At 40.3% G+C, this 12,095-nt stretch overlaps 1 protein-coding gene across 1 annotated transcript in view; it reads right to left on the bottom strand.

Moving 5' to 3' along the window:
* Positions 1–12,095, bottom strand: part of ccnjl (cyclin J-like) — a 74,721-nt gene that overhangs the window by 6,081 nt on the left and 56,545 nt on the right. Inside the window, exons 3-4 of the mRNA XM_060836739.1 lie at positions 8,186–8,485; positions 6,874–7,033 (exon numbers count right to left, since the gene is read on the bottom strand). Of these exons, the coding sequence (XP_060692722.1) occupies positions 6,874–7,033; positions 8,186–8,485 (460 nt within the window). The remainder of the gene's footprint in view (positions 1–6,873; positions 7,034–8,185; positions 8,486–12,095) is intronic.

A 12,095-nucleotide genomic window follows, 5' to 3' on the forward strand; every position in this document is an offset into this window, starting at 1 on the left:
AAATTGCCCATAGTGTTAGGTGCATTAGTCAGAGGGAAATGTGTCTGGGTGGGTTACTCTTCAGAGGGTCAGTGTGCACCTGTTGGGCCAAAGGGCCTGTTTCCACACTGTAAGGAATCTAATCTAAACAGATAGGAAGCAAAGTATCCAAGCTAGCAAGACTGGTAGCATTTGTGGAAACAGAAACAGTTAAAGTTTTGATTCCAATTGTCATATCAAATTCACAACCTTTATTCTGTTTCTCTTTCAACAGATGCTGCCAGATCAGTTAAGCTTTTCCAACATTTTCTGTTTTTATTTCAGACCTCTAGAATCCACAATTTTTTGCTCTTATTAAATAATCCAATTTAATCCAGATATTCTCTTCAGATAAACATTAAAGTTAGGATTTGCAGATAAAAAATTGTTTTAAAAAATCTTGGCATTAACTACTCATCTATAACACTTCCTGAATTGATTCAAACAATACATTATAATTATCCAACATTTGCTGCTGTCATTTTGTGCATGTGTCATTCGAATAAAGCCAACTGAATCAGTCCACAATATTTGATGCGGCACAACAGGAGTAAATTAGTTCTTTAAAATCAAGGGATTAAGGCTGATTTAACAGTTTGGATTAGAAACTGGCTTTGTTTAAGATGACAGCGAGTGGTGATTGATGGGAAATATTCAGCCTGGAGTCTGGTTGCTAGTGGTGTGCCACAAGGATCTGTTTTGGGACCACTACTGTTGGTCATTTTCGTAAATGACTTAGATGCAGGGATAAGTGAATAGGTTAGTAAGTGTGCAGATGACAGTAATGTTGGTGGAGTAGTGGACAGTGTGGAAGAATGTTGCAGGAGGTCTTGGATAAACTGCAGAGTTGGGCTGAGAGGTGGCAAATGGAGTTCAATGAGGTGATTCACTTTGGGAAGAATAACAAAGGCAGAATACCGGGTCAATGGAGAGTTTCTTGGCAGTGTGGATGTGCAGAGGGAACTGGAGCCCATGTACATAGATCCCTGAAAGTTGCCACCCAGATTGAGAGTGCTGTTAAGAAGGCATACAGTGTGTTAGGTTTCAGAGGTAGAGGGATTGCGTTCCGGAGCCATAATGTCATGTTGCAACTATACAAAATGCTAGTGTGGCCACACTTGGAATATTGTGTACAGTCTGGTCGCCATATTTTGGGAAGAATGTGGAAACATTTGGAAAAGGAGCAGAGGAAATTTACCAGGATGTTGCCTGGTCTGGAGGGAAGGTCTTATGAAGAAAGGCGGAGACACTTGGATCTGTTCTCATTGGAAAGAAGGCAGCTAAGAAGGGATTTGATGGAGACATACAAGATGATCAGAGGATTAGATAGGAAAAAGACTTTCACTCTCTCCCCTAAGATGACGACGTCAGCTTGTATGAGGGGGCATAACTACAAATTGAGGGGTGATACATTTAAGACAGATGTCTGAGGCAAGTTCTTTACTCAGAGTGGTAAGGGCGTGGAATGCCCTGCCTGCCAATGTAGTTAACTCAGCCACATTTGGAGATTTAAACAATCCTGGGATAAGCAGATGGATGATGATGGGATAGTGTAAGAAGACGGGCTTAGGTTAGTTCACAGGTCGGCGCAACATTGAGGGCCGAAGGACCTATTCTGCACTGTTTTGTTCTATGTTCTACGTCTATGTTCTAAAATGTCAGACGTGAAACATACATAACAACAGATATTATCTTCTCCACTATCTTACAATATAAACAGGATATTTGCCAATGGTATTTCATTCTCATTAGAATAAATATATTTGAGGACAATTTTTAAATTGTAAGAAACATTTACCTAAAAATATGCATACAAAAATGTGGAACTGGAAGTGGAGAAAGGAATAAAAACACCTCTTAAAGAAACATTTTATGGTTTCTTTACCATGTTAATTATATTCTTAGATGGAGTAATTTGTGGAGGGGCATTGTACTATTAGTTTCAGTACACACTTTGGTGAGGCTGGGGAGAGGTAAGAGGTGGAAGCAAGAGCTTTTAAGTATTTGAAACCTTTTCTTGAAGATATACATGTGTAAACATTAAATGAGGATAATAATAAAGCTCACCAATAATTTCCCTGCAAAGGAATAGCCTGACAGTATCTAAGTGGAAGTGAGGACTGCAGATATTGGAGATTAGAGTAGTACTCTAACTACTCTAGTGTGGTACTGGAAAAGCACAGCAAGTCAGGCAGCATCTGAGGAGCAGGAGAATTAATGTTTCTGGCAAAAGCCCTTAATCAGGAACAAGCCTGTGAGCCAAGGGAGTGGAGAGATAAATGGGAGGGGAGGGGCTGTGGGATTGGGGTGGGGGGTGGGAGAACGGAAAATGGACAGGTAGGACAGGTCATGAGGGCAGTACCAAGTTGGAGGATTGGAACTGGGATATGGTGGGGGAAGGGGAAATAAGGAAACTGGTGAAATCCACACTGATGCTGTGTGGTTAGAGGTTCCTGAGATGGAAGATGAGGCGTTCTTCCTCCAGGAGTCTGGTAGTTAGGGAATGACGATGCAGGAGTCCATGAACCGGCATGTCCTTGGTGGAGTGGGAGGGGGGAGTTGAAGTGTTCGGCCATGGGGCGGTGGGGTTGGTTCATACAGGTGTCCTGGAGATGTTCTTTGAAGCGTTCTGTTTCCCCCATGTAGAGAAGACCGCATCAGGACCAACATGTACAGTAAGTGACATGTGTGGAAGTGCAGGTAAAACTCTGATATATGTGGAAAGCTCCTTTGGGGGCTTAGACTGAGATGAGGGGCGAGGTGTGATTGGAGGTTTTGCAATTCCTGCAGTAGCAGGGGAAGGTGCCGGGGGTGGAATGGCAGAGGGAATGGCTTTTACAGAAATGTGATAGGGGTGGGCAGGGAAATATAGCTCTGGTGGTCTGTCCATTTGTAGTTGGTGGAAATAGCGGAGGATGATGAGATGTATATGGAGGTTGATGGGGTAGAAGGTGAGGACCAGGGAGTTTTATTCCTGTTGCGGTTGGAAGGGTGCGGTTCGAGGGCGGAGATCCAGGAAGTGGATGAGATGCGCTGGAGGGCATCAACAACTATGTGGGAGGGGAAATTGCAGTCTTTAAAGGAGGTCGTCATCTGGTGTGTTCTGTGGTGGAACTAGTCCTCCTGGGAGCAGATGCAGCAGAGGTGGAGGAATTGGGAATAATGGATAGCACTTTTTCAGGGGGCAGGGTGGAAGGAGGTGTAGTCCAGGTAGCTGTGGGAGTCGGTGGGTTTGTAGAATATGTTAATGCTGAGTCGGTCACCATTGATGGAGATGGAGAGGTGCAGGAAGGGAGGGAGGTGTCTGAGACGGTCCAGGTGAACTTAAGGTTGGGGTGGAATGTTTTGGTGAAGTTGATGAACTATTCAACCGCCTCGTGGGAGCATGAGGTGGCACTGATGTAGAGGGGGAAAAAGGTGGGGAATGGTGCCAGTGTAACTGTGCAAGATGGACTGTTCCACGTAACCGAAAGAGACAGGCATAGCTGGGGCCCATGTGGGTGCCCATGGCTACCCCTTTCATCTGGAGGAAGTGGGAGAATTCAAAGGAGAAATTATTGAGGGTGAAAACCGGTTCAGCCAAATGAATGAAGTGTCAGTGGAAGGGTACTGGTGAGGATGTCGGGAGAGGAAGAAATGGAGGGCTTGGAGGCCCTCGTCCTGGCAAATGAAGGTGGATAAGGACTTGATGTCCATGGTGACAATAAAGTGTTGGGGGCCAGGGAAACGAAAGTGTTTGTGGTGGTGGAGGGCGTGGGTGGTGTCCCAAATGTATTTGGGGAATTCCTGGACCAGGGGATGGACAGTATCAAGGCATGTAGAGAGGAGTTCAATGGGGCAGGAGCAGGCCGAGATGATGAGTTGACCGCGGCAGTCAGGCTAGTGGATCTTGGGTAGGGGGTAGAACTGGGCAGTGCGGGGTTCCCAAACTATGAGGTTGGGAACTGTGGGTGGGAGATCACCTCACTGTGGTGAGATGAGGTTGTGTACGGTCTGATATCTAAGCTGACATGAAGGATGGCCACTTAGGCAGACCACTGAAGGTCATGAGGAACCCTGTAAACTAATATAGAGCAGCATTGTAGCTCAGTGTTTAGCGTTGCTGCCTCACAGCACTAGGGACCGGGTTCGATTCTAACCCCCGGGCAACTGTCTGTGTGGAGTTTGCACATTCTCCCAATGTTTGCTCAAGTTTCCTCCGGGTGCTCTGGTTTCCTCCCATAATCCAAAGATGTGCAGGTTAGGTGAATGAGCCATGTTAAATTGCCCATAGTGTTCAGGGATGTGTAGGTTAGGTGAATTAGTCGGGGCAAATATAGGGTAGGGGAATGAGTCTGGGTGGGTTTCTCTATGGACGGTTGGTGTGGACTTGTTGGGTCAAAGGGCTGCTTCCACACTGTTGGGATTCTAATTCTAATATACCTGGATGAATGGACACAATTTGGAAGTCAAAAATGGAGGGCGAAAAGAATGCTCCTTTCTTTGGGCATCATTCATTTTTTCAAAAGCTAGAGGAAGCAAATTTAATTTCTTGCATTTACTTTATTGGTGCCATAAGGATGGAAACTACTCTTCCTGGTGCAATGTTTTGCAGAAACAAGATTTACAGGCACCTGATGTAAGGTGGCAACTGGTTAGCTCAATTATTTTGGCTCAACCAGCTATTAAATTAGGATTGCTTAATTACAGCAAATTCAGTTCACAAAAGCACCAGAATAAGGAGCAAAACATTTAGTACTTTAAATTATAACTCATGATGGTCTCCTAGTCATTACGTTTAGTTTATTGGTTAGATATTCACTAAGTGCAAAACAAATCTGCCAATATTGAAAACACATATGAGCACTCACTCAGTCTATTTAGTACAACAATCACATGATTTAATAATAATTTTCAAAGCCACTGAAGGAGAAATTGTAATCTGAGGAACAAATAAAGACCAAAGTAGTAATGACAATTAAATAATGGGCTGGGGTTGCAGGCTGCAGTTCTCTTTGATCAGAGTTCTCTTTGATCAGAGTTCTACTGTAGGGCCCCAGTGTAAAGATGTTCAATAGGAGTTCAAAGAATTTGCAACATTTAATCTTCTCATCATTTATAAACTTAAAATTAAACTAAAAGGGGATTGCAATATTCTGCATGAGCAGTAAGGCAATGTTGAACTCAGACTCGACCAGTTCTCTTCATTAGCATGCCATTGTAGTGGAAGCAGTTCAAAACTAGATTCTTTGAAGTTTTCAACTATTTCCATCTGTATAATTCTCAGTCCTATTGCTAACCAGACAGTATGATTTTAAAAAGAAAGAACAGCAGCTACTTTATTTCAGAACTAGCTCCACATTTACATGGATTTTTTTTTAGGAACAAGAAAGAGAATCATACTCAACAAGTCAGTGTCTAATTCAAAAAAAACAACTAATTTCTACAAAGGGAGATGAAAAACTTAGTGGGAAACGGGAAGAAAAATAGAAAAGATGAGGAATGGGGAGTGAGTGATAAAAGAGGTGGGAAGGATAAAAACAGGAAAGAGGGGAATCGAAGAGAAAGGTAGGGGGTTAAGAGGTAGAAGAGAATGGAAGGGAGAGAAAAGGGTGATAAGGAATAAAAGGGGAATTGGGAGTAGGGAAAGAATGACAAGGAAATGCGAGATGTGGGAGGCAATGAACGGAGTGTGTTTGTGTGGCAGTAGAGTGAGAAAGAGGCAAGGGACAAAAAAAGATGGGGTAAGTAAAAGGAGAGTGAGAGAGAAGTAGTGGGATGGATGGGGAAGAAAGAGAGAGATAGGGAAGGGGTGGGAACATAGAAAGGAAAATAGAAAGGGGACAAAAGAGGAAACAAAAGGGAAAAAGAAAAAGAGGGCAAGGAGAGGGTGATATTAAGGGAACGGAGGTTGAAGGGACAAAGTCCTTCTCCTCATAAGTCATACTTTTAGTTTACTAATTTACTTCGGGTGTTCTGTGCTGTAGGGCTAGCCCCATTTGAAAACCAAATGCATTGAATAAAACTTACATCTGGAAGAGTTGAGAGCGTGGTGCTGGAAAAGCACAGTAGTCAGGAATCCTGATTCCTGATGAAGGGCCTATGCCTGAAACGTTGATTCTCTTGCTCTCAGATGCTGCTTGACCTGCTGTGCTTTTCCAAAGCACACACTCAACTCTGATCTCCAGCATTGGCAGTCCTAATTTTTTCCTTACATCTGGAAGAACACATTTTCAATTTATTAGTCTGACTAACGAGATGTAAAGGAGGTAACTGGTATATCCAAATACTAAAACTTCTGCTAAAACTTGCTTTTGTGGTACATTTGCATTCCTAAAATATTCTTCCAATGTAAATACAATCCCAATCAGAAGACATCAAATATCAACTTAATTGAAAAATCATATGGTCAAATAGCCTCCTAAAAAGGCAGATGATATCTTGGTCTCCAGATACCCAAATCTCCAAAAAAACTGGATGAAAGTGACAATTAATTCAAATGTTTAGGGAAGGAACTGAAAGTTTCTGAGACAAGTGGATCAACATGTGATCACAAGTACGCAGACTCTAAATGAAATGGGCTTGGCATGTTAAACTATTCTCTATTGCTCTAAATTTTACAATGTATTATAATTAAGCTTTTTTTAAACAAAAAATTCTAGCACCTTTTTCAAAACATGGTCTTTTAAAGACTATATTGAAGGAAGCAAACTGGAAGAGAACTAGAAATTGAATGTCCTACTGTTCTTCTTTACGAATACTGATACTCAATTTGAGAAGGACAGAAATTGTAATGGCATGGAAAAAGCCACGGGCCTTTATTTAAGCAATTTCCTTCTTTAAAGTTGCGTATATAACAAAGTTTATGCATCTTACATCAGCATGAGTTCGACACAAGCAGTCAGGTGCTCCCAAGTATACCCAGTCAGTAGATGAAGATGAGTGGTCAGGGACGGACTGATGTGTAAACAAATACGGGAAGCTGTTATGCAGGCGGCTGCTACCAGTGATGGACGAAAAGTCAAAAAGCTGTGATCTACAACAAAAACAGCAACAAATAAGATCAATCTCAAAAAATATAACCTATTCCCTTCCATGCTTTCCCCAATTTCCTGCCAACCGACAGATTCCAAATGTTTCCATGCCCACAACTTAAAATTCTTTTCCTTAATTTTAAATTGTTTCATCATCTCACACCTCTTTCAGTCTTACTACATCCATCCAACACTTCAAATTCATTATGCAAAATAAAATGTGCACCAATATTTTTTAACAAGGGAACAGCTAATTGCAATTCCAGAAATCAAAAGAACGAAAGGCATAAAAAAAATTGCACTTATTGAGAACATGATCAAGTCAGATTTATTTAAATATGTGTTACTTTTGAAATAATTCATTGAATCCATAGTGTCTACTACTGAATCTTAATCTAGTAACAATGAATAACTGTCACCTTAATGTGATTTTCTGATGTTGCTGGTTTAGAAAGGAACACCTATAGGCACATTACTCTTTAAAAAGTACCCTGAAATCTTTAATCAAATGGGTAAATTATATCTGGACAAGTTTCATGTCTCACTTTACAACAATACAGCAATCTTTTAATATTGCAAGTACTTGGACAAATCTTCTTCTTACGTTGCTTTCATTTCATAGAAAATGGGAGAATCTATTGTTGGAGACTTATCTTAAAATTTGACATTCATATCACCATATGGCCTAGAAGTCTCCTATCCTCATCTCAAGATCTTGTGCAGAATTAAGAGATCTCAGCTAAAGTGGTCACTGTAATATCACAATTGGGCCAATGACACGACTTCTTTTGCCGTTCCTGTGGAGTGTGAAATGGAGAGCACCAGCTGAGAAAAGGATTGGACTCTCAATTTTATCCTTCTCAACTCTGCATCACATATTATGAATGAACTACCAGAGGTTAACTAATGCTCATGCAACTGTATCCCAGTGCAAATCAATGCCTTAGGACTGCAGAGGGCAAATCTTAAGAAGAAAAATAAAATCTGCCGCTAGGATGGCACAAAATGGAAGTATAATTTCCTGTTCTCAGTTGTGCTTCAAATTTTGAGAAAGGTTGTAAAGAGCAATAAATATATTCATGCAGAGATAGTCACCACATGACAGTTCAGCATAAACACAACTGAACATAATGCTTGTTACATGACAAACATACCTTGAAGAGAAACTTCTAAAAAATAATGGGCGTATTTTTCCATGAAGGCTTTGGTTTTGGCAATAGAGGTGAGCGGCCATCCATTGTGCAGATCACTCTCATGGACTGAGCCAGAGAGGTAGTAGTCAATGAAGTGTGCTGCTGTTGGCAAACAGAGGTTCCAGTTGAAAGTTTCCAGCAGCAGCAGCTCCATCTGCAGCAAGTCTCGCTTGTTTAGCACCAGATGCAGGCTGCTCATGAAGCCCAGACTGTTAAGCTGTTCCAATTTAGGCACCCGGTCTTCTTTCTCTTCAAATTTGCCTAGAAACAGAAAAAATAACAATAACAGAAACATGGTGAACCTTTTGCTTTCTAACAATCTTCACCATTGAGAAGGCAGATGTTGAGCTAGCAGCCAGCTCACTTTCAAGTTAAATCATATTTATTACAGTTGAAAGAATTTTGATATCCACTCTTTCAAAGATTCCTGCCATCTCAGAGATTGCTCATGTCTGAGCTGAAACTTCACGCATAATTAATTATTGTTTTTCTTACAAAGCATTCAACTTCCTTTCTCATCAAAATGAATTAAACAAAACAAAACACACTTAAGCCAGACATGCTGAGAATGGCAGAGCAATGGTGCAGTTTCACAACCACAACTTCCCATACTTATGCTTCATAAAGTCATCCATCTTATATTTGAGAATAACTGAATAGGAATGTAGAAACATGCAAGTCAAAATTTAATTCATAACATTTACAATGAATGGAATTAGCAAGAGCCATGCATGTGGATATTCCAATTTCCAGTCTGCTGGTATGTTTTGCACAGCAGTGCCTATAAAGGAAAAAAAACATCAATCTGAGTTATTTCTGTATAGCTCCTAATGGGAGCCACAAAACATTTAAAGCAGGGAAGTCCAAAGAAATGGAACTTTAAAAAAAAAGTTAAACCTTTTAAATGACAGTGAATTCAGTGAAATTAAACATAGCTTGGCTACTACAATGTATATGTAACTATATGGTCAGCTTTAACATTATCAATTAACTGGACAGAAAGGCATATTGCAGAGCTTCCAACAAAATGGAGCAAGGCCAGCAGACTTGTGTTTGGTAACAAAGCAAAAATGCCTAGTAAAATAAATTCAGAGACAAGTAAGCAAAGCTAGTTCTAACAAGTGAACTCTACGCCCTAACAAACTTCAACTTTACTGTACATCGACTCAACATCAATTGTTAACAAATATATAAGACAGAAGAGCAAATTCCCAAAAAGTTTTCTAGACTTACAAAAAACTTGTAACCTTGCTTTGCTTGCCATTTATCCTAAACCTGAACCCTGCATTTTCTGTTCTCCAGCATCTCGATTGCAATAGTTCCATGATCCACGTTCATTCAGAACTGTTGCTATGCAACAGGTGTTACCCTGCTATGGCTTCCTATATGTAATATTGAATTATATGCTTGAGTGGAGGCCACGATTCCTTTGTAATTTATTAAAATTGAACTTTCATACATCATAACCATAAAAAGCAGAACACCCGCAGCAATTGTGTTACACATCAACAGCCTTAGCTCTGCATTTCTCTCTCTAGTGTTTCTGACAAGATTCATTTTGAATGCCATGCATTCTTGAAAGCACTTCATTAAATTATTCAGAGTAATAAAAGTATCCTTCTTATTCCTGAGTCAAGGCTAATTTGGCAGTGAACTAGATGGTACTTCTGAACATTTGCAGCAGGCTTAATAAAACAACAACTCTATGTTTATTCCTTTTGAGCCACTTGACCTTGGAAAGGATTCCTGGGTTATAGAGTTTGTTCTGTTATAATGCGACAGCTACATTCCTCTGCAAGCTTGTGCTATAAAAAAAATCACGCTATGGAAAACTGTAATAGAAAATCGTGCTGTAAAAGATTGGCAAGTAGAAGATAGTTAATAAAAATCGCTATACCCGTTCAGTAGAAAGTTTGCGTTGTCCAAACAACATCCACAAATTGTCAATTGTTTTATAGCCAATTTGCGCTGACTAAACGCATGTTATAACGGAATGACCTGTACACTCTTCTGAAGGTTAGAAAGAAAGATGTCACGGATGAGACAATGGCATTCTTTAAATTTAATAAACTGTTTTCCTTGTGGAGGTAGTCAAACTATAAATATATTCCCGGAGTGCAGTTCACACAATTTACTTTCGGAGTTCAAGCCAGTGTCATGACATCCAAAACTGGGCAACATGGAGATGGCACAACAAAGTATGATTCTCAGGGATTTACCCAATAACCCACCTCGTTATGATTCCTGATGAAGGGTTTATGCCCGGAACGTTGATTCTCCTGCTCCTCGGATGCTGCTTGAAATGTTGTGCTTTTCAAGCACCACACTCTGAACTCAGAGACAGCAGCTGACCAAAAGGGACCTATAGACCTCTGTTTATTCTTCTCATTAAGGAGGTCAGCAAGTGCATTACAATTGGCTTTGGTGAGTTCAGGAAGAAAAAAAATGATTTTCTTGATAATTACCAAGAATGCTCCAGAAACAGGCACCTTTAAGGACAGCAGTGGTGGTCTTCAACTACAATAAGCATGAAGCAGATAGCACAAGCTAAGCAAAACCAGCCTTGAGCCATTGTGTAAAGAATTAAAGATGGTGAATATGTTAACCACACTGACTCTGGTGCCAGAAAGTTCTTAAGTTTTGTTTATTGGAACTTAAAAAAGAGTCACCTCCATTAAACCAGAAATAGCATTATGAAAACAACTCCTAAAAATAATCGAGAGTTGTTTATTTGTAAAGAAAGCAATGTCTTACAAACCTTCCATTCAATTTATTCATTGTGCAGTTAGGGAACTCAAGTCAAAAATGGAGCAGGGGGCGTTTTCAGTATTCAATGGACTAAGCAAGCAAGACGCAAAGGACAAACCTTGCAGAAAGCAGATGGGGAGAAAATCAATCAGGGAATAAAAGAAAGAAATAGGTGTAAAGCATTTTCAGCTGCACAAACTTTCCTTTTCAATCCAGTCCCAAATCCAGGCCTGTCATACTAATACATTGTGCCATGCATCACCAGTAGTAATGCAATAAGCAGTATTCTTTTTTTTCATGACAAAGTAACCTAAAGGGTTGAAGGTCAAGGTTCTTTACTTGAAGCAAATCAGCAGACGGCACTCAGAATCTACTAGGGTTGCCACTGCGTTACTAATCACAAAACTGTGGAAAGCTAAAAAAGTCTCACATTTACAATTATGTACTTTAATTATTAGAGATGCAGCTAATTTCAACAGAAAGCTGGATCTGTATGTTTAACCAAAAGCTTTATATTCCTTTTTATCCTAAAGGAAGTTCAGACCCTTTCACAGGGTCGTATATCCATAATGTATGCAAAACAGATAGTCAATACACGCTCCACATGCAAGACAACCACCCAGTCCCCACATTGAGACTTTGAGAGAGTGAATAACCAAAGTTGATTACTTGCGATGGAATCCCATTCTCCAAAACAAGTGAAGTTCACATTCCGTTTTAAGAGCAGCAATTAACTCAGCTTTGCTGAGGTTTGACTTTGAACACAAAATCGTTTTCAAGGCACAAGCTTATCTGCGATTGCATGGCTTACACTTAAGCAATGTTATGATACAAGTAGTGACACAGGACTTATAGAAAAAAAATGGTTTTGTTCGTGGTCAATTCTACCACTAAACCCTGCCAAACCTCTCAGCGCCAGTGTTACTGTAACACAAAGTTCTCCTTGATACATTTATTTAGGTGATATTTCAAAAATAAACACATAATTTTCTTAGTTGCACTTTAAAACAAAGCATGAGATGACTCTAGGTGGCCATGTCTGGCACTGGGAACACATTTCAAAGAAAAAAATATACTTTTCCTACCTTACAAACTAAATAATGGAGCTATGCACACATCCTCG

This window comes from Hemiscyllium ocellatum, chromosome 16 (assembly GCF_020745735.1).
Source record: "Hemiscyllium ocellatum isolate sHemOce1 chromosome 16, sHemOce1.pat.X.cur, whole genome shotgun sequence".
Lineage (NCBI taxonomy): Eukaryota > Metazoa > Chordata > Chondrichthyes > Orectolobiformes > Hemiscylliidae > Hemiscyllium > Hemiscyllium ocellatum.